This window comes from Nestor notabilis, unplaced genomic scaffold (assembly GCF_000696875.1).
Source record: "Nestor notabilis isolate BGI_N333 unplaced genomic scaffold, ASM69687v1 scaffold3569, whole genome shotgun sequence".
NCBI lineage: Eukaryota > Metazoa > Chordata > Aves > Psittaciformes > Psittacidae > Nestor > Nestor notabilis.
The window spans coordinates 78,551-101,101 of record NW_009942178.1 but is presented as its reverse complement, the minus strand read 5'-3'; the positions used below and the strand labels follow the sequence as shown (position 1 = coordinate 101,101).

The 22,551-nt window shown below is 38.6% G+C and overlaps 1 protein-coding gene across 1 annotated transcript in view; it reads left to right on the top strand.

Moving 5' to 3' along the window:
* GALNT18 (polypeptide N-acetylgalactosaminyltransferase 18) overlaps nucleotides 1-22,551 on the top strand; it is a gene marked incomplete at its 3' end in the record, with an annotated part of 96,215 nt that overhangs the window by 21,602 nt on the left and 52,062 nt on the right. Inside the window, exons 5-7 of the mRNA XM_010021257.1 lie at nucleotides 1,610-1,680; nucleotides 2,379-2,535; nucleotides 12,321-12,487. Coding sequence (XP_010019559.1) covers nucleotides 1,610-1,680; nucleotides 2,379-2,535; nucleotides 12,321-12,487 — 395 coding nt within the window. The remainder of the gene's footprint in view (nucleotides 1-1,609; nucleotides 1,681-2,378; nucleotides 2,536-12,320; nucleotides 12,488-22,551) is intronic.

Sequence of the window (22,551 nt, the reverse complement as noted above, 5' to 3'; positions counted from 1 at the left end):
CAGCAAGAGATTCATAGATCATCATCACCTGCAAAATCGTTAGATAAAATTCAACAGATGCCTGTGTGAGTCTGTGAAGGCTATTTGTTTCTGGGATGGCTCATCATCCATGGAAAATGATCCTTGGAACTGCTCGTAGTTAGAAAAGCACACACGTTAACTGTTCTTACCATGAGTCTTATTTTTATTCAGATGTCTTCATGCATTGCTGTTCTGCTTGCATGTGTGTGGATCCTACAGTCTTCTGTCCTAAGTGTAGTGGTAAATATAGAAGTTAAAACCTTCAGGGAAAGTGTGCTTGATTTGGAGAAATCCAGATTAAGATGGCACACAACAGGTTGAACAAATACTCTTAGAGTTTTCTTGATTAGTGTGAATATGCATGTTCTTGAAAAGTGCTGAGCAATGTTAATTTCCACTAGCCAGGATCAGGAGTGTACCTGATCTAAATATCTCTTATGATGTGAAGAAACTTTGTGAGGTGATTGGTATAAATTCAAGTTGATTTTTTGGAGATCACGTAATTGTCGAACAACAGAGATACCTGTGACTTTCCCTGTTGCTGTGATTTTTTGACTGAATCTTAAAAACTATTCTGTCTTTCTCAAGTTAGGACCTTCTAAAATTATCTGAATTTATCAAACTTTCTTAATTTCTGTTACAGAGTTGTCTGTGAACTCACAAGCTCCACTCTCGTTAATCTGTGTGGTAGTAGGACCCGTCAGTGTAGTTTCCCTGTTTGACTGAGGGTTTAGCACATCCTTTGTCTTTGAAGAACTGGAGCTCATTCCAGAATTCAGGCTGGGATGCAGTACTTTGACAAGTAAAGAAGCATTACATATTTACAGAGGCTGGAATGGAATGCAGGGAAACAAGTAGCATTGGTTTCCTGTCAGTAGTGTCAGGGGAAAAAAGGAAAACATCTTGAATGAATCAAACAACTTAATCTTCTCGATTTATGTTTCTGCATTTGGGTTCTTTTTAGTAGGAGATCAAAGAATGTGCTGCTTGGCATTCTTTGGGAGCCGGGGTTCTAGTGGCATATTCTGCTGTTGTCTTTAGGTATTTCCATGCTGTCTGGTCTGTAGGTGACTGTGTGGGTGCTGATGAGGACTTTGGACACAGTTGAAGTTTCTGTCTGTTGGGCACATTTGAAGACTTCCCGAAGATTCGCTTTTATTTTCATAAGTTACTGTGTGCCCAAACAGTTACAGTTTGTGAGTACAGGTCTCCAGAAATTAGAGAGTTCAGTTAGATGGCTAATTGTTATGGCTGTTGAGGCCTCATAAATAATGAGATGCTCTAATTTATGATGACAGGTCAGGGTCACGTAAAACATTGGATCTTTCCTTATTATTGTATTGTATATCATAAAGTGTTTGCAGAGACAGTTGATTCTCTGACTTAGATTGAGTAGTCGACTGTGTAAAGACTGAAGGGCTGCTTGGAGGGGTGAGACAGTCCTGATACAGCGAGCCTTACAGGTCACCTGGAACAGACTTCTTGAGGAACTACATACTGAGAATGAATGCTGTGGTTTCATTGTACTGGAGCAACTCTTAAATTAAATTCTAGGTGTATTTTTGCCCATCTTCTCTATTTGTTATAGCAGGCAGAGATGTGGCCTTGTGGAACAAAAGCATTTTATAATGACAGATATATCACAAAGTGATGATTCCGGTAACATCATTGCGTACAACTAAATATTGACTAAAAACTCAAATAGACTGGATTGATAAACTGGACCATAAAATTACTGTGTGACTGAAACTGGTTTGCTGTTTAAAACTGGATGCCAAATGCAGTGAGTTTTTTCTCGCTGCTGAATCTGTACTTCCAAAGAACTTACTTTGCACACAGACTTTGGCAGCCATTTTGTGTGTTCAGGTACAAGAAGTGTACACCCCGTGTGTGCAGAGTCTTTCTTCTCTTCCTTTGCTTCTATTTTTCCCCTTCAAAATGTTAATCTTTTCTAGCAAGGTAACTCAGGCTGAAGTTAAATAGTTCATCTTTGTATATAAAACCAAAATGACATTCTTGTTGTCTGATAATTTTTGAAATTGAATTAATTTAGAATTTTCAATCCCAGCCTTCAGACTGTGATTGAAAAAAAGATAAAATACTGGGTTTAACTCATATTCTGAATGTTAAATTTTGAGCCTTAGGTGCTAATAGTTACATTATTACAAGAAGTACGTAAGGGCACGTTATGTGAAGACTTACAGGCTGCTGTAAAGCGCAGCCTGTGCTGCCCGGTGTGGTGTTCTCCCTGAAGTTATGCTTTTTAAAGTAATGTACCCTAGAGCCTGTTGGAATGAATATCCAAAATGGTTTCTTTTTGTCTTTGTCTCTTGTAGAAGCTCCACCAAAACTGTAAGCATTCACTGACTCGTCTCTCTTTGCTCACTGGGGCCAGGATCTCAGTCCCGAAAACAGGCGGATCGCACTGAAACAATTCCAGTACTATGGCTACAACGCTTACCTAAGTGATCGCTTGCCGCTGGACAGGCCCTTGCCCGACCTTAGGCCTAATGGGTGAGTCCTGTAGTTCAACCCAGCATCGTAGGTCCTGAATTGTAGAGTCTGTTAGCTCTTTTTCACCTGGAAGTGTTACGTTGTGTGATCATGTCGCGGGTACATACTGTGGCCAGAATGAGTAATTTCTGTCAAACACATGAAAGTTGGAAGTTTCAAATGAAACACTTCAGTACCTAAATGAAGTCCTATTAATATTCCACTAAATAGCCATTAAAAGTTCCCCAAGATCATTTAGAACCTTCATCAATTTACATTCAATAGCAAGTGTTTTATTGCTAAAAGAATAACCTTTTAATGTTCAATTTGTGTTTTATCACAAGATCTGACTACAGAAGAAATAGGAACTGTTCTTTTTGAAAGCCTAGAACTGCCTGCCAAAATGGGTAACCGGGTGGAAGTGTTTAGCTCTAGTGGTGAAAGATGCAATTTAGTTAAGCAGCATGTACCAGCTGAATGCCCATGGAGCCTCCTTCGCTAGGTTGTTCTCTGCTAGGGAACATGCATGTCAGGCAGGGTAAATATGTCCACTCTTATTCCACAATGCCTTGGTGAGATGAATGGGACCAAGGAAGTGAGCAGCCTTCCCTTCAGCGCATCTGAGGTCTGTTCTGGTAGGACTCTTCACAGAGGCAGTTAATGCTCCACTTTTTTTCAGCCTCGGTGATCCATCTGATCCTTTGAACAAACAGCAGGTCTGGGGATGGGGGAAATGGTTGGAGGGAAAACTCGCAGCTCATTAAAATAAACATGATGGATAGTTACTGAATTGAACATGTGATCTTAGTCTCTTATATTAACCAGGTGTTTTGATGACTAAAGCAGTAAGCAGTACATTTTGCCGTATATTAAATTGTCTGATGTTAATGAAAAGGTATGAACACCATCCCAGGTAGCACTTTGGCAATTTTTTAATTTAAGGAAATCAAACTCAGCAATCATATTTGTATTTTGGTTAAATCAGTTTAGTACTGTCTGTAGGGACAGCCTCTTTTATTTTTTTAATTCTAAAATAATTTAGAGGAAAAATAAATCTTCTGTCATTAATAAGACATCAGTGACAGAAATGTTTCTGTTCTTATCTCTCTTTGGAAATGACTCTCCTGAACTATTTCAATCTAAATTTTTTATAACTATAGGTTTTAAAAATTAAAAAGACAGAGAAAATGAATGATACTGTAACCGAGAGAAATAAATTAAGGTTGGGATTTTAAAAGAAACTCCAGTTAGAAATTGATCATGATCCTAATTTCAGTGAATTTTTGATCCTCAGTTAACTATCTGCCAGAAACATGCTAGACATTACAACATGTTTACGGACACATGTGTTCAAAGCCGTGGCGTAGTGACGGTAGCTCAGGAAGATTTTTTTTTACCCACACCCTTTCCTGTTTTTCAGGAGCAAGCAGTCTGACATCGAAATATAGTAAATTCTGATACCGGGGGAAAAGAAATGTATTGTCAGATAGTATGCAAACTGTTTGCTGTATCTACAGCACCCTGTGGAGTACAGAGCTACAGGGTATTCTGAAAGTCATGTTGCTGAAAAAAGAATTCCCACTCCTGATACGCAAATTCTCATTTGTGTGAGAGCACATTCATGGCTATTGTTGGGAAAAAACCTACTCTGCTGGAGTGTTTACCACTGCAATAGTAAATTTTAGGATATGTGGCACCTCTTTTTAAGGCAAATTGAATTAGTCCATTCCAAAGTCTATATACACATATGTAGATTATCCATGGGCAGATCCCAGCCTCAGACAGCACAGCATGAAATCCAAGGACAGTTTGGTCTGAAGAGAGCACACAGCAAGTGACATGAAGGCTTTATTGATCAGCTTTGCTGGTCCTTAGCTGGTTGTGGTATTCCTGTTCTGACTAGAAGCGCAGAAAGCACAGATAGGATAGAGGTACCACAATAGCTCTGGACAGTTAGCCTAGGTCTAACCAGGCTCATTAGCCTGGATTTGGCAGTGGTTCTGCAAGAGTCAGCATGACACTGGAATCCCACCAAAGGCTTGTGGGCAGGTAGCTAAAGGGGAGTTCTTCTGGGTTTGGTTGTAGTCTATCATCTGTGTTCATAACCTATCCTATGAAGAACCGGAAGTTGGAAAGACAACAGAAATAGATGCGTAACTGAAGTCTAAAGTATTTCATAGACTGCTGGCCCCAGTTGAAACAGGGAGAATGAAGTGATCTGCTAAGAGTGTGTGGTGTTAGTAGCCACTTTTATATCATACTGGGATGACTCAGTCTTGAGCTGCTTTCTTGCCTGCAGTGCTCTGAGAATTCACATCAAAATAACAGAGGAGCTCCACATTTCTTTGCAAGGTGCTGCAGTGAGGAAGGCCAATCCACATATGTAATGACCCTGTATTACAGCATAATGGATTTTCTAGGCTTGGTATGATCAACATTTATTGTCATGAGAAAACAAGAGGACAAATCGGAGATTGCTGATCCAAACACATGTAGTAGAGAGGGCAGATATTCAACATTGCCCAGTCCTCTGATGTGGGTGGCATGCAGAGGTGGGAGACCACATGTAGTAATTAGGGCAGTGCACTCTGCCCAGCTCCTGAACTCTGTCTTCTCCAGAAAAAAATGACCGTCAGTCAGATGGAAACATCCAGCAGATTGCAGCTTGGTCCAGCTGTGGTAATTGTCACGCCTTGCAGTGGAACCTTCGCGTGTTTTAGGTGCTGCAGAGTGGTTTCTAACCCTCTGTACAGTCATGAGCATCATGTCCTGTGGTAAAATGTTCAGAATTTGACTACTTTTCACTGTGACTATTTGCCCTAGCACAGTGGAATCCCCAGCACAGTCCAGAATAATCTGTTATAATTCAGATTGTAATAAATATAAATAATTCCCCTGGATATCTCAGCCTCTTGAAGTAATTGTCACATCCCAAAGTACTGTTTCTTCAGTAAGAAAAAAGAAGCATTTAAAGCTGAGATGCTTTTTCTTTGGAGATGGCTAAATAGCTGAGTCAGTGCTGTTTGGCCTCTAGACACGTGCAGAGGAGATGTCCTGTTTCCTGTGCAGAGAAAGGCTTTGGCCATTTTCTAAGTACTTCTGGTTTCAAACAGTTCACCAGTTGCAAATTGTATTACTTTGATGCTCAATTCAGCAAGGGACAATGGTAGAAGCCTTGAAGAGCAGCAGAATTAGGTTTGTGATAAAGTGAGCACAAACAGCAGGCAGGAAATCCACTGAATGCAAATACAAATACAAGGGAGAAAAATTAAGCATTGGCTGATTGAGGAGAATGGTGTGGTTTAGGTCAAGAGCTGTTTATGTATGCGTATCTGTCCAAAATGTCCGCTGGTGTTTTGGTGGTATATGCAGTCCTGGATGCAGTGTTCAAGACATCAGACTGTTGTAAGAAAAACACATGATCTCAAATTGTGAGGTTCAGGCTTGGGCATTTGCATGTTAGCTCTGCTTCTTCCCAAAAGCCAGCTCCTACTGCCTTGCATTCAATAAACGTTTGCTTCCACATGTGTCTGTGAAACACTTCTGATTGGCTGAGGTTATGTTAGTGACTGATATGTTTCTGTGTTCATTTCTGACCAAGATCTTTTGTTTCTATTCATGAAAGATAGCATGAATATAGCATATTGTATTTGATGTTCCAAAGAAGGCCTTGAGAAAGAGCACATCCCCTGGTACTTTACCTATTGTATTGTTTTGGACAAAAGTCCTAAAATTACCACATCATTCAGTGTTCTTGTTAAATACCTAATGTTTAATTCTGTCATATTTCCTTCTCTCTTTTACTCATCACAGTTTAGGTTCCTTTTTTATTGTGTCTCTTTTGTTTGCCTTCAAACTGACTCATAGCAGTGGTGTGTACTGCCCGAGTAGCCACACTCTGTGATTCTTATGTGTGCTTCAGTTTGTCCTGCATGGATGTATCTCCTCAAATAGCTGCTCTAGAAGTATTTAGTATCAAATCAGCTGCAGTCTTCAAGCTGTTTTAATAATGATGTACACTTCTTGGTTTTGATCTTCCTCATTGTCTCCTATAACTGAAAGAAGATGTGAGACACGAGACACTAATCTGCACACGTTCTCCCAGTCCCTTTTTAAAGTAACATGTTAATATTATTTCACTTGACATACACTTATACTAAAGCATACTCAGAATAATCCTTGGCATAATACGGAGAGAAGCTAACAATTTTTTGCCAAATACCTATGCGTAATTTTTCTCATGTTCATCCAAAAATTAGTTTTGTTGAGGTCATCAACTCCTAGCTTACTGTTCTTGTTGCTTTATTCAGAGAAAGATCTTGGGTTTAAGTACCAAGAAAAAGATGGACCTTTATTGTATGATTTTATCAATATCAGTACCTTTTATTAAAAGGAGTGGGGAATCAGTCTCTTACAATTAAATCTGTTCTGTAAGATGCTTAGGAGACCAAGAACTAATCAATCTTGTGTTACAATCTTGGAACTTATCTGTATACTTATCAAGTTCCCTTCCTGTTATCTGATCTTTCCTTATTGCAATTTTTTATTTGTTTCTAGGAATTGGTGCCAAGAGATAAAAAAAGTTATGAATGTTTGCTATAGCTATATGGTAACTCTATATTCAAATTCCTCATATGATTGCTTTTGCTCTCTTGTAATAGAATATGATGACCCCCAAAGAAAGATTTCTAGATTTGCCTCAGAAGTACTTTACTGGCTTTAATAGATAGTGATCTTCAGAGATGAGGAAAAAAGCCCGTTTTATATGTTGTTCAATGCCAGCCTTTTTAGCGTGTTTCAGTTACACTTAAAATATTGATAATAATGAAAGAAAAAATGAAGAATGATCACCAAATGAAATCATAAACATGCCAGAATGTGACTGTTTTTTCCTCCCATGTTTTGAACTTGCATTTGCCATTTTTGCTGATGAAAAAAAATCTTGAAAAAGGTACAATTCTGTTTCTGTTTGTGCTTCTGAGAAATTCTTATTCTGCTGGAACTAAAGCTCCCTTCCACATATGTTCTTAAAGCAATCCTTTAACTGCAAATATTTTAGTAATATGCTTTATTGCATCATGTGTTTTTTTAAAGAAACCCATGGATTAGGTGACAAAATGTAGTGAGTAATACAAAAACCATGTTCTGTTGCCACTGTTGGCTGTCATACCCATGGAACTCTTGGTGAAAGATTCTCAACAATTGCAGAAAATAATTGTTTTTTGTAATTTAGTTCGTATTTGTAGAAGGTCTCAGAGGTAAGTTATTAACACAGGGAATCATTCTTGCTCTGTTGTTCTTCCTGCATAGTTACGCTAAACTAATTTTAATGTGACTGGCTAAATTGTCTTATCACAATGCATGTAGTCTAGAGGAATATAATTTTCTTGTGGACAAGTATTTGAAGGAAGATTCATAATGTATGCTGTCCTCCATTTACCAGAGTTGTGCTTGAAATAGAACACCAGGAGTTTCTCTAAATTTCTGGTAACCATGACAACTGTTACTTTAGTGTTATTAGCCCGATGTAATTCATCGGAGTAGGTTGCTAGAGGTAATTTTTTAGCTGCGTTGGGCTTATACTCATTAATGTAATTCTAAGTAATATTTAGAATTTATATTTAAGAATCACTTAGTCATAATACTGAAATATGCTCTGTGCTTTGTGGGTTTGTGTGTTTTTAGTGAGATCCTCACTTTGCAGAGGAGCAGGTTAGCCTTGGACTCCTCTGCCTGGAGGAGTCCAAGGCAGAGCTGTCCTTGAAATGTGTATGTTGCTGGTTGCCACACAACTGTTCAGTTCTTAGGGCTTAATGGATATTAAGATTTTGGTCCATACAGTTTTCTCCCTTTGACCCCCTTCAGCATGTTCTGTTCACGTATACATGCGCCCTTTCTCTGTACCTATTTCTTGTGCATTCCTAGAATTATGGAATTTTATTCCTTATGAGACTTGGCATAAAGAAGACAGACATACTTGTGGAACTGTGCAAGTGCTTTGCATTCTGTGTGTGATCTGAGGTGTGTGAGTTCAATTCTGATTTGTTTAAATAAAGAAAAATTGTTAATTTTTATTGTCATGATCTGATATGAAAAATAATGTAGACAGGAAAATGTATCTTTTAAGAACTCTACACACATTAAAAAAAAAAATGAACCCAAGCTGAAGTGAAGATGATAAATGACTCTGAATGGGGAAAAAAGAAAACATGAACTCTATTCAGGAATGTACCCTAACTGAAAATGAATCCATTTGTAAAGACTAAAGAAATTAGGCACAACAAGAGCCTAATTCTGTTCTCTTGTGTTTAGTTATCTTTTAATGTATGGTGGAGCAAAAAGGGAGTCAAAAGACATTCACAGCATTAAATGCTTTGCTTATGTCTGCAGAGTGAGCCAGACAATGGAAAATCCTGTGCAGTGTGATCTCATTTGAAAAGGTGTAAATGAATGCGGGTAGGAAAAACAATACAAAAAATTTCCCTTAAATGGATGGAAGACATGTCAAAAGCAGGAATTTTGTTTGAATGTTTCAGTTTACTCATGGTTCTGTGGTATGGTAGTAGTGTTTTGAGTCTGATTTTGTCATCTGGAACATTTTTGGAATATAGTTTGTCACTAATTTCTTACAAAAGTATCTTTTATGTGTATCTCAACATTAGCTTAAATGTCAGAGGAGGAAAAACCCACCAGTTTTTACAGAAGTAATTTCTTTGAACTATTTTCTGTGTGTTTTCATTGTAATTTAAAATATTTTCCAAAATAATTGTGTTGCTTTTTATCTGATAGGTGACATATCTTACCATTTTTGCTATAGTTTCGTTTTTATCTTCTTTGTCCATTGGTAAGGCTGAGGATTAGAAATATTACTATGCCTAAGCTAGACAGTTAAAAGACAAATTGGTTGTAGCTTTGTTTGCTGGGCCATTTTATCTATGCATTTTGGCTGTGAGTGAATCACTAAAATAACACGCTTTGTAGGCTCTTTACAGGGTAATACTGAAAATTATTTCAGTGTGTTTAAGGCTGTTAACTAGTTCATAGACTGTTTGAAGCCAAGTTTTCAAAACGTGGATGAAATTTCAATTATTACATCAAACAGAAATGTGTTATCTACATAGAGGTGTACAGGAGATAAGAATTTTGTTAGTAATTGCTCATTATGCCCGTGTAAATTTGTACATCTAACTTGCATGTAAGAGTTGACATCTACATAGTAATAGTATCCAGACTGCATATAGAATTTTTTTGTCGGTGCAGAATGACATGTACATGCACATGCACAATGTGCTATGGACGGGTCTGTTCTTTAAGGAGCTGGATCTGTCATGGTCTTAGCATCTTTTGGTCCAGTGTGAGGGTTGGTATTTAAAAACTGTAGTGTGATCATGAGTACAGGGTCCTCTCGGGCAGTTTGAGCCTGAAATATATTCATTGAAAATCCTGTTTTCAGATGCCACTTAACCCTGGTGGCAATTCAATTCACATTTGCCAAAGATTCCCCACAGATCTGACAGCGCTGAGCCCAAGCCAGTTCGTGCCTGCTTCAGTTACTCAGTTATCTAGGCAGTGCTATTAAGCAGTGCTTTTAGAGATTGTTCACCACAGAAGATGACCTTTCCTTAAAGAATTTTCAGAGGTTAAATTTCAGAGGTTAAAATACTCTAGGGTACAGGAGGCAGGTGTGAAGAACTATCTTTTCTTTTAAGAAGGTTTGAAACCTTGTTTATGTATATAGGATTGGGACTGTTGAGCCTAGAGAAGAGGAAGTTCATGGGGATGTCATCAATGTTTATAAATACCTGAAGAGAGGCCGCAAAGAGGATGGAGCCAGGCTCTTTTCAGTGGTGCCCAGTGACAGGACCAGAGGCAACAGGCACGAACTGAAACACAGGAGACTCTGTCAGAATATCAGGAAACTTTTTTTTTACTGTGAGGGTGATGGAGCACTGACACAGGTTGCCCAGGGAGGATATGGAGTCTCCATTGCTGAAGATACCTAGAAGCTGTCTGGATAGAGTGCCAGGCAACTGGCTCTACGTGACTCTGCTTGAGCTGGGGGCTGGACAGGTTGACCTTCAGAGGTCCATTCCAACCTCAGTTATTCCTTGATTCTGGGCTGCTTCCCAATAAAGTGCTCTGACACCTGATTTGCAGGCTCTGTGAAGGTGCCTTTATTCCTTCAGCCTTAAGTAGCACTTCTTAAATGAAAACAATAAGCTTGCAAAAAGAAAGAAAAAATTACCACAAGAGATTTTTATCTAGAAGATATGGCATAGCCATAGAGAGTGAATCCAGAGTTTAAAATGCACGAACATCCATTGGAATGCGTACTGCGATACAGGTTGTTCCTCTAAGAAATTTGCCCCAAACATGAGTCTAGAGTAACTTCCCTGGGATCACTCCAACTGAGCATACATTTAATTGCTCCACAGGAAGTAGAATGACTCTCAAAAACTGGATTGAAAATTATCACACTGAGCTGGCAAGTAGTTAGGGAGCTCTCTGGAGTGTTTAGAGAAGATTGAACTCATGCTCCTCCTGCCCTGGTTGAAGGTTTTAACTCCTGAACTACTGGTTAAAAGAGAAAAGCAGTGCTGCCTTTCACTAGTTGTCTTCTGGAAGAAAAGTCAGCTCCCTCTGCCTCTTATTGTAGTGTTTTACTTTGCACAAAACCGACTCAGGTTCTTACCTCTAGGAAAGTACCTGTGGCTCTGGTGCATTCAGAGGGCCCACAGTGCTTCATGGAGAAAGCTTCTTTCCTGTGTTGTATGTGTGTTTCTAAGCAGCTATGTAGTTTACAGGTTACATTTCACTCTGCTGAAAGATGCAGTATTTTGATTTTTATTTAGATTTCCTTTGTGAATCAATTAAAAAGTCCTTCTTAGAAAATCCCAACTGCCAGCAAAACTCCCTGAAATCAGTAAGAATTATGACTGCAACTGCTTTTAAAGGCCAGGCATAAAAGATGTCCAAATATAAGACTTTAGGAGAATCTGATTTTTCAAAGAATAATAAAGTTTTATTGCAAGTCATGCTTTGAATGTATTAGCATTCACTTGAAAGAAAGCAAAAGGAGGAGGAGAAGGGGGGGCAGTTGATTATAAACACCACAGTGATAGTTCCACCAGCTGTCACATTTGATCTGCTGTCCGGTGGTACTCCAAAAAAATATAAAAGGTGTCATGCTTTCAACTCTTCTGAAAGCTTCAAAGAAAACTTTTCAGTCTGATGCTTAGAGCTGAAAACTCTCTTACCAGTGAAAATAGGAGAGTAACATACCAGTAGAAATAGAAACTGGTTTTGGAAAGTAAATTTTAATTTGTTATACTGTCAAAAGATCAAACTACAAGTGGGAATTAGTAAATCCAAACATCATTTTAACTGTTTCTCTCTTGTATTGATGCTGTGGATCTATATGCCTATTAAAAAGATGCTTTATAAAGTAAAGGGCTAATTCTGTTTATTCCTGTCTGCACTGTCCAGAAAGACACTATGAATAACTGCTATTGGAAGCTGCATTTAAACAAGAGTTTGCATCTGCTTTGCAGTGTTTTGGGTCTCTGGTGGAAACGTGAGCTCACTCTAGGCCTTAGCTGCACAGGCAGATACAGGAGATGCCTTTTTTTACATACTAAGTCATCTGGGTCTTGCCTATATATGCTCTGAGCAAGTACGGGGGCCCTCTGATGGATGCCTACAAAAGCTCTTTTATCATTCTTAAGACCAGGGGTAGATTTCTCTGAAACAGTTTGTGTTAACGTTGTGACTTCCAACGATTAACTTTTTTTTTCTTCAACGTTCAGGTGCAGAAACCTTACATTTCCTGAGAGGCTTCCTGAGGTCAGCATTGTATTCATCTTTGTTAATGAAGCGCTCTCCGTGATTCTGCGCTCCATCCATTCAGCCATTGACCGGACTCCTGCTCACCTGCTCAAAGAAATCATTTTAGTTGATGATAACAGTAATAACGGTAAGACATTTGGTTTGGTTGGTTTTGTTTGTTTGTTTTTTCCTACCAAGAGGTTGGATCATGCATGACAATCCTTGAATTCTGGCTCTTGCACATCCCACAGGCATTGCAAATGCTCTCGGTGTATTTTCTCCCTTCTTCATCCCACAGTTTTGCTGGGCTGTCTTCAAATATGCATGAGTAGGGCATGTTAAAGAGAGTATGTACAAAGATAATGATGCTGTTTCTATATGTTTAAGGTGTCTGGTAAGCAGATTTTTAAGTTTAAGAATAGAGACTACAGGTGTTTTACTCTTAGCAGGTAAGAGTACTTTCAGGGTTATATGATTTCTTTGCTTTTCCTGTTTCAGTTGTATGCTTGCATGTGCGTGCTCACTTTCTCTTTGTACAAAACATCTTTCTTTGTTTCTTAGACATCTCCTTTATATTTCCAGTTCTCCTCATTAGCAGCATTTACCTTGCTTGTGTGTGTTCATTTACCTGAACCTTGTATGTGTTCAGGTTTTGCTTTCCATGATCTGAAGGACTGGACTGCCCATATCTGACTGTTCAGTACTTGCTTAGGTGTTTGTCAGTGAGGCCATGCTGGGCATGTCTTATTTTCTGGCAATATTAACAATGAAATTTTAATAAGCACAGGATGCTGAAATTAGAGTAAACTTTTGCTCTGCTGGTGAGTTAATTCTGAACTCCTAAAATACAAGGAGAATCTGAATTTATCCTGTTGAAGGAAAATGCTGAAGAGAGGGCTTCTCATATGCTTGCCATCATTACAACTGTTGTATGATCACTGTAGCTAGATTCTGTGATTTGCTGCTGACCATAAATGTGTCTCAGATTTGTACAGAACATAAACTTTTGGGGAAAAAAGTAAGTAAGCTCCCCACCCCAGGCTTTGCACTTCATCATCTCCTCTCTGCTGACTGTCGATGAAGGGAGAAGCAAAATCCTGACTCTTGAAAGAATACACAAAGCCCAACAACTTGATGTAGGCTTATGTTAAATCTAATTCCAGTGAATTATACTAGGGTTAGAATTACTTAAGGCTGACCAAGTTTTCTTGAAACACCTACTCATGGAACAGTGTGGGTGAATTGGAGTCTAGGAATGCGTTTGTAGAAATTTAATTCCTGCATCTTTCAAACAGGAGCTCAGTGAATCTGAATGGCTATTGGTGGTGCAGGGCTTAAGGCCTCTGCACCCACAGGAATTGACCACAAGGCAGACATAGAAGAAAAATAGCCTGGCTGGAAAAAGTGGTTTCTAGAGGTTGAGTCTGATTTACTGTATCAGTGGGCACATTGCAGAGCCGTGTCAGAAACATCAGTGTTTCTGAGAGCCTGTCATCACTGTGATGAGCTCACTAATGAATACGCTTTGCACTGTGCTCTGTGGGCTTGTCAAAAGTATTCCTTCTCATTATTACTTACCTGAAATAGATAAGAAATCACAGGAACCACTCAATCTTTCAGGAAGACCTATTCAGCCACATTTTTTGTTAGTACCAGTATTGGTACTGTATAGTGTCATATTTTTATGCTTGGCTGTGCCTTTTATTCAGGCTTGCCTTTCTTACCCTCCAGTGCTTTAAATCTGTAGGTTTCTGGCCCCAGACAGGAGAATAGAAATTGAGAGGAGCATAACCTTTGGTTTGGCTGCTTGGCTTGGTGTTACATGTCATTCTATATGAAATCACTCTGTGCAGAGTGATACTTAGTCTCCTAGAAAAAATCATCTGTCTCCAGGATTTTTTGCTACTCTAACCCTTTCTCTGGCATCTCTTCGCTGCAGCAGTAAATTAGATTCCTGCAGCCCTCTTTATCCTGTAATGTATGCTGAAGACCTGGTAATAGGCCTCTATTTGGAGAGGGTGGATGTTTGGTAGGAAAGGGAGTGATTGTAAAGATGATTTATGGGCTTTTCTAGTATTAGTTTAAATCCTGAAATATTTATTTTACAATTTACTTTAGCTTTTACAGTATTCTATTTTCAATTTTTGTTTTCTTTCTAACATGATTGAAACTATTTGTATGTATTTAGTGTCTTTCTATGTTTTTGTTAGTATCTCTTTAGCTTGCAAGTGTTGCTGCTTGTAAGATAAGTGGGTTACTCTGGGTTTCTCTGTAATGTTACCTGAGGGGGCAAAAGCTTGCTTTGTCTGGAGTCTGGCTCCAGACTGCTTCTTGCAGGGCCCTGTCAGAATCCTAATTACAAGAGGTATGTTCACTCTCAGGCTTTCACCAGGGATGGCAACTCAAAGTAGGATTTTTTTCTGTGATGCAACAGGCAAGAAACATCGTGCTATGGGAAGTGACTAGAAAGAGAAAGTGAGAACAGAGATCAGGCAGAGTGCAAATAAACACATTTTTTATTGAGAGTCTCTTGTGCTGTTTGGGTGGATTCCCATAGCACAGTGGTTTACAATTAAAAAAGCAGATACAATGATTGGCACTAGAGGAGGGCACCAGAATTTCCTGCTTCTGAGGGGAGGCAGTATACTGGTAAACTGGTAGAAATACTTGCTATGGGCCAAATTCGGAATCTAGTAATTAACACCTGGATTCATGTCTAATTTCAGTAGATGTGTGTCAGAAAAGAGCAGTGGAAGAACTAGTTGCTTTTTAAAATTCCAGAAGGCTAATTTCTGTAACCATACATTCAAGTGTATAGCCAAAGTCTGTACATTTGTCTGGAGCAATATTAGCTATAGCGTTTTATTTCATGCACTTCAGGGTATGTCAAGCAAATTATCTATGACTCTCCCTAAACCTCAGTGCAGTTTTTCAAGTTCCAAATCATGTTTCAGGAGACCTCAATTAATCTCTTTGTGAAGTTCCCCTTTTTTAAAATAAATGTTTCAAGTTAGGAAACTGTGCAAATGCCAATGTGTGCCATTTAAAAGCAGAAAGTAGATTTAACAGGTCCCAGAATTTGGATCCATTATTTTAATAAAACCGTTTGCACGGCTTCATCTTTTCTGGTGGAATTCTGATAAGCATAACACTTAAATGTTTCATATATGCTGTTAGGTACACTAGTATTAAAATTTAATATAATTGAAGGTTAAAAAATGCATTTCATTGACTGACTGTGTACAGTATAGCGAGGGCAGAAAATTTACTAAATAACCCGAATATCAGTGCCGTTCGATTGGGTCTCAGTCAGGTCCCAGTCACATTGGTGTGAAATAGAGCAATTGCACAGACTTCAGCTGTTTTACTGTGGTTTTAAGTGCTGTCTCTCAGATGAGGATCTTTACCATTCTCCTCAGGAGTGCTGTTTGCTTTTCAGAGAAAATATTAGTTTATAACATGGCAGTAAAATAATTTATTAGTCAATGCATTTGAGGGGAGGGATCTGCAGAGAAGAGGCTTTAAAAAAAACTATAAGTGACCATGCCCATGGCTGCTGGTACTTAATTAGACCTCAGAAAGTTATTTAGAAAAAACATGGTCTGAGCTGGATAGTACTGGAATAATATTTTATTCATTCTCTGGCTTGTTGCATCCTGTCATCTGTGGTGCCACTGGAGTCACATCCTGGCTTTTCACTCTTTTTGCTGTCGTTGAGCCCCGCTGACTTATTGAGACCCTCTTGAAGATATTTTAAGATGATTTGAAATCTCTCTAAAAAAGCTCCTTGTGAGCCATAATGTGTTCAGCTTCATGGGGAGGCAGTGTGCATTAATGTGTCCAGAGTATGCCTTATGAACTGTTATATTATAGCAGTAATTATAATCCTCTATGACATTTTTTGATATTGAAGTTAATAATAGATGTTGCAGTGGAGGCTCAGATTTCATAAGGTTACTTCCTTTTTCTTTGAGTCATTACTTAAGGATGAAATATTCTAACATGTTCAGTTTAATGATTCTTGTTTTGTCCTGAAATTTCCAATACAGCTATTGAATTGCAGTGATAGTGCTGGGTATCACAGGATGCTAATTTTGTGACTTGCACTGTTGAGGAGAACTAGCACAGAGTGGAAGAAAGTGGGTCAGGTGCAACTATGTCACCTTTGAGAGATTTGCAGTGTTGTCCTCAAAACACTGAATGAAAAGAAACTTTTCAAAAAGCATTCAGAGCTTTTCATTAGAAAGGAGTATTTCTTTTTTGGTTATTTTTAAGAGATAATTGGGAATAGAAGATCATCTGACTTTTGTTCTTTACAAAAGCAGTGATGAATAAACCTCGAAGGTACTGTTCAAATGCATGCTGGATTTCATATCACAGTGTAATTTGAAGGTGGCATACTTGTAGATCAGACAACTGTGAATGGGGATTTAAAAAAACTGTTGCTAACAATGGCTTAGGGAAAACTTTAGGCCCTACTGTCCTCCTGTTTGGCTTTTTGTTCTTCTCTTACATTAATGCCAGCAAATTTCAAAGACAAATAAAAACGTTTTCAAACAATGAAAAAGCCAAACTTTATTCAAACCTGAATTCACTTTGGGGCGTTTTTATGCATCGAGAAGGCTTTGCTTTATCTGCCTACATTCATGTGAGTTAAAGGTATTGATGCAGAAATCCTTATTATTACACAGTTTACACAACCGAGCTTTCGGTAGTCTTGGCAGTGTCTGACACGAAAGAGGGCTGTGTAATACTAGTTAGGAATCAAATGCTAAAAAGCATGTATTTATGTATAGGCTGGGAAATCTGTCTCCATTGTAGATTTGAGAACAACCTTAGCTGTTGTTACAAACTATGCATTTTATAGGCATAGTAACATTTAGCACTGAAACTTAAATAGATGAAGAGAGTTCTTTGAGCATATGTTTACTACTGTATGTTCTGTGCTGATGCTAGGACTGCAGTGGGGTCTTAGGTTTTGTGCCAGCTACTGTGGAGGCATCTGAAAATATGTAAGAATAAAATAACCAGGAGCAAAACATGAACACTTTGATTCATGTCCCAACAATGCCTGCCCATGCAGCTCAAAGCTCTTGTGCAAAAAATTAATAACCACTAATGTAAATGGACGGTGAGGTTTTTACAAGGACAGTAGGTCCTGAAGGTGATGTCCTGGAGTGGCTGAAGACTGGTCTCTTCTCTAACTTGCCAGTCTTTGTGATGTTATGTCTGATTCCTGCTTTAAAGGGAAGAGACTGTGAAGTAGGATATCAGAGGGAAGTGAGCAAAAGAGCAGAAGAGAGGGACACTGCCAGTGAAGGCCGTCTGTCCCAACTATTCTTGCCCCTCTTTTACTTTGATTTATCACTCTTCACACCTTTTTCTCCTTCTTTTTTCATCTAGGGGTGGTCTAAAACCTTGGACTTCATTCCCTCAGTCCACTTTCCTCATTCCATCTTGGCAGTCTACTCTTTTCAGATGTTCACTTCCTCACACCCATTCCATACACCTCATCTTTCTTTATATGAGTTTGTGTCCTTCCATTTGGGGATCTCATTTTCCGTGTTCTCAAATGCCAGTGTACCTCTTACCTTCTCCCCATCTCCTCCACCTTAGTATTTGCTGCTCTTCTCACAAACTGCACTCCTCCATTTTTTTCCATCTCATCATTCAGCTTCCCCTTGCCTTTAGCCATAGTGATTAAGCTACTGCCTGACTGATCCCTTCCTCTCTCCGCCCCCCAGCAGGATACTGCTCCTTCCTTTGTGGCATATTTTTATCATTCTACCATTTTCCTCCTTTTACTCCCAGACACCTTCTTTTCAGACATGGCTTTCCATTTCTTTTGCTTTCTTTTGAAAATAAGTATGTTGTATTCTTTTAGATCAGTGTTTCTAACTCTCCCGTGTCTGAACTCCAAAATCCATCAGACTCAAATGTTGACTTGTATCCAGTCACACATGGGGGTGGCGATAGCATCCCCTGCTGTTTGATAACCAGCATGCAGTTTGGTTCATAAGGGGAACTGTCAAATTCTCTGTTCTTTATAACTGATGTAGAAGGTCCTTAGCCTTCATTTTCTGGAAGGTTGGGAAAGCTCCAGCACTGTGAGAGTGAAATGGGGCTGCAGGACCACCGCAGCCAAGTGTGTCTCCTCCAGTGCATCCCAGAGAACTTGCACCTCTGCTGGACCATTTGCCCCTGTGTGTGCTCAGCAGGTGTTTACAGTGACAACGTAGCCTTTCAAAAGGACAGGTACTTTAATCATCTGCAATATAGTATAGTTCAGTGTGTTTGTAGGGTTGGAAAAGCAAAATTTCAATGTGTGTGCAAGCTGATAGCATAACCTCCATCCGCATTAAGGGTCAGCCGCGGCCAGCAGAGCTTTTATTGCAGTCTCCTGACATCAGAGTTTCTGATTCAGATGTTCGTATAATATTGTGAACTGAATATTCCCTAGCCAGCAGTTGTTGAAAGTTAATATATAGTCATCTTACCTTTTATTCCATCCTCAAAGTAGTTTAACTAGTTCAATCCCAATACGTTTGCAGAGTTGCAGTCTAATAAATACCTTTTTCTATGTCAGATTCAGTACAGTGTTTTTTCATTGTGGTTTTAGCTTGAATCCTGGCATAGTGTACCAATTCGTACTATTTATCTATTTCACATGTGCTGTGTACCCTATATATGCCAAGTAGTGCAGTGAACAGTGAGTATTTCCTTGTTCTGCAACTCCACACCTGTTCTGCCAACCTCTAATGACTCAGTTCTTAGTGTGGGCACAGTTATACATGCTCTCAGGTTACTGATCACATCAAAGCCTGATACAGACCATGCAGCTGCAGTTTGAAGGTGATGATAAATAGCTGCACAGTGACACTTTGGAATCTTATGGAAGGATCTTTTGGGCCAGCTTATAGGAAATAGCATCACCTATGTTAGGTGTGATTCAGAAACCATATGTCTGCAGTCAAGTTCAGGAAGAACAGGCTAGTTCTAAGCTCTTCTGGTAGCATTGAGGAATTCACACCATGTGCGCTGGATGTGCTGTGGGCTGGTGGCATCCTGACAGTGAGAACACCAGTGTATATAAATGCTGCCTTCTTAATGCTGTGACTGTGATTTTAGCACTAAAATTAATTACTAGAGATCTCTGAGAAATTGCTTGATTAAGAAAAAACTCCCCCCCCCTTTTTTTTTTCCTCCTTCCCCCTCTCCCCCCCATTTGTGGGATTATTTTGCCTTCAAGAATGCTTGAGTGGTTTCTGTTGATAACATTCTCAAACACATCTCACTACATTAAAGCAGCAGCCATGTGGATAGATTCATGTAGTGACAGTCATGTAGAACTTGAGAGAGAACTGCTGATGGCACTTTGCTGTTGATGTCAGTAAAGTAATGCTGGTTTGATCAGATTATTTCCTTTTGACATCTTTTCCTGTAGAGTATCCAGAGATCTCCTTGCATCCAGTAGAATTTGTATTTGAGATATTCTAGTCGCATCAGCTGTTAAGAGCCTGAATGACTTTTTAAAGGATTTCTTTCCCTTTCCTTATCAAGAGAATGGTACTCATAATTGCAAAAGTTTGACAGGGGGTGGGGCAAATACTCTGTAGTGTTAGGCAAAGAGTTAAAAAATTGTGTCCTATGCAAAGTAAGAAATAGAAATTTCCTTTTAAATGAACTTTATTAAAATTCACATTTTCTTCCTAACCAAAGCATACTTAAAAAGAAAAATTAATGAAAAGATAACTTTCATAAAATTAATGCTGCTTTCTTAGCTTAAGCTGATGGTAAATCTTCCTGTGAGAGCTGATAATTTTGAACACTTCAACTTCTTTGTGAGAGAACCTAAAAATTCTTAATGTGCTCAAAAGTCCAAGACATGATAAGAGATTTGCCTAAGGAAGTAATTAAGGGTGTTTAAGTGTGTCACCAAGTGACAAAAATCAGTTAGCAAAAATATATGAATAAGTTGCAGACTATTCTATGTTCACCTGATAGGCATACACAAAGGCACATATATAGGCATTGCTACATGCTTTAAAGACATTGTGGAATCTACTGTGAGTCTAAAGTTCAAGGACAGAACCTTTGATCAAAGGATATTTGAATACTTGTGAATATTAAGATCAATTCATGTTAGCTTTTCTTTTGGCATACTTTTCTGTAGATATGTTTGGCATTTAACTTTGGAAAGTGTTTTCATACTAGGTTGGATGACCAAATTTTAAATTACTTGACTTCACTCATTCACTGTTACTTATTTGTGGGGCCATTAGTTAAATGGTGTTCTTTCCTTTTGCAGTGGAAAAGTAATGTATTTTTAATAGTGTGCTTCAAGTAGCAGCATGGGAAGCTTTGGGGAAGCTCTGTTTAAAACTTTATGGAAACTGTGATGAAACTAGACATAAACTCTAAAATTACCATTTACAATGATGGAATTAACATAGGAAAAATGCAGACTTGGAGGTTAGGCTGTGAGAGAGCGAACATTTGTGCTTGTTTTTCCTCACCCAGTTTATTTGGAAAAGATATTTTGTTTTTCTTGGGCCTCCTCAACCAGAGTCCTTGTTAACACTACTTACTGGAAGTCTGTTTTCAGAGTACGGGTAGAGAGAATATAGATGCGATTCCATTTGGAAGGAGATACAGGCTATATACTAAAACCTCACCCTTCCTGTTTATGGTTTTCACAAATGTCTAGAAGCCTGCTAGTTAATTTTGAGTAAGTTCTGCAACCTGCTTCCTACAAGACAGGGCAAATCTTGCTCTTCTGGCAGTTTGATAGAGAAAGACTTCTGACTGGGGGACCTGCATGGGGCTTTGTTCCCCATTAGCCACCTGCCACATCTCTGTGGCAATTTGCAATGGAATTTGTGAATAAACAAACAATTTGTATTTTTTAATATTAATTTCCTTTCAAGTGTAATCTGAGAGGAATAGTAGGTACTCCAAAGCTTTCTTGCAGATGTTTTTAATGCCAACTCAAAGGACAATTTGCCTTTCAGTGAGTTTAACAGGGTTTGTCTGCGCTGCAGTGTAAACTCCCCAGTAAATGATTTAGAATAACAATGAATGCTAAATAATATGGCAGCATAAATCATTGGTTTTGTTTGGCAGCAGAGAAAATCTTGATGGAATTGCTAAGTGCTCTCTCTTCTCCCAGGATAGCTTACTGTCGGGTGCTGCATTGTTCCTCTGCTCCTAACTGACACAGTCCTTTGGCCCAGTGCCTGTCTAATCATTGTTTAATGTTTCAAAAGCTGCCATCTTCTATTTGAAGCAATCTTTTCAAGCAGCACAAATAACAGCAGATTTGCTTACAGTAGAAATAATTGGAAAAATACTGATGAAAAATACAAAAAGAAGAAAAAAGATAAGAAAGTAAGATGCAAACAGCATTAATGTTTCATGAAGCTGAAAAAGATACCATATGCCTAATCAAATTATGGTGACGTTTTAGGAAGCATAAAGATGTTTCCATGGCTAGATACATGGTCTGTCATTTTTATATGGGATGGGATGATTATTCCTCCTGTCCTAATGCCCCTAATATTAGTTCTTGCTTATGTGCACAAAACAGAAAGAGAACAAGGTCTTCTAAAATGGAAAACAAGTTGACAACACATTTGCCAACAAATAAAGAAGTTGACAACTCCCTGTGCCAGCAAATAAACAGTGATTTCTATTTTTTATTACCATGAACAAGTGCAATGTCAGTACCTGAAAAATGTGCTTACATCCCCATGTCACATAAGTGACTATGTCTCTGCCTTGTAGTAGTATTATTATTGTATGAGCGACAAGTTTAAAACATTTCTGTATAGCCTGCTTCTAAAATGAAACATCTAGAGTTATTTTTTAGTGATATTTGTGCCTTTGATACCTCTTTGTACCATTGACAATCAGTTTTGAATGTGCAAGTGAAACTGTGCAGTACTGGGCCTGGTTTTGCGTTCTCTCCAGATATCTCTCAGTTTCCAAAGGAATGTTTCTTCTCTTTGCCCACTTCCCATACATATAAATAGGTAAAGCTTAAGGAATACTGTGATAAAAGATGTGTGACTGTGTGTGGTTTGTATCTCACACATAGGATTTCATGTACTGAGACTAGCCTTGATATAAGACAAAACATTCTGGAAACAGCATTAATTTTTATTATTGCTATTTGTGCTGCACAGTGTTGTATAGAATGTCTATACATGACAA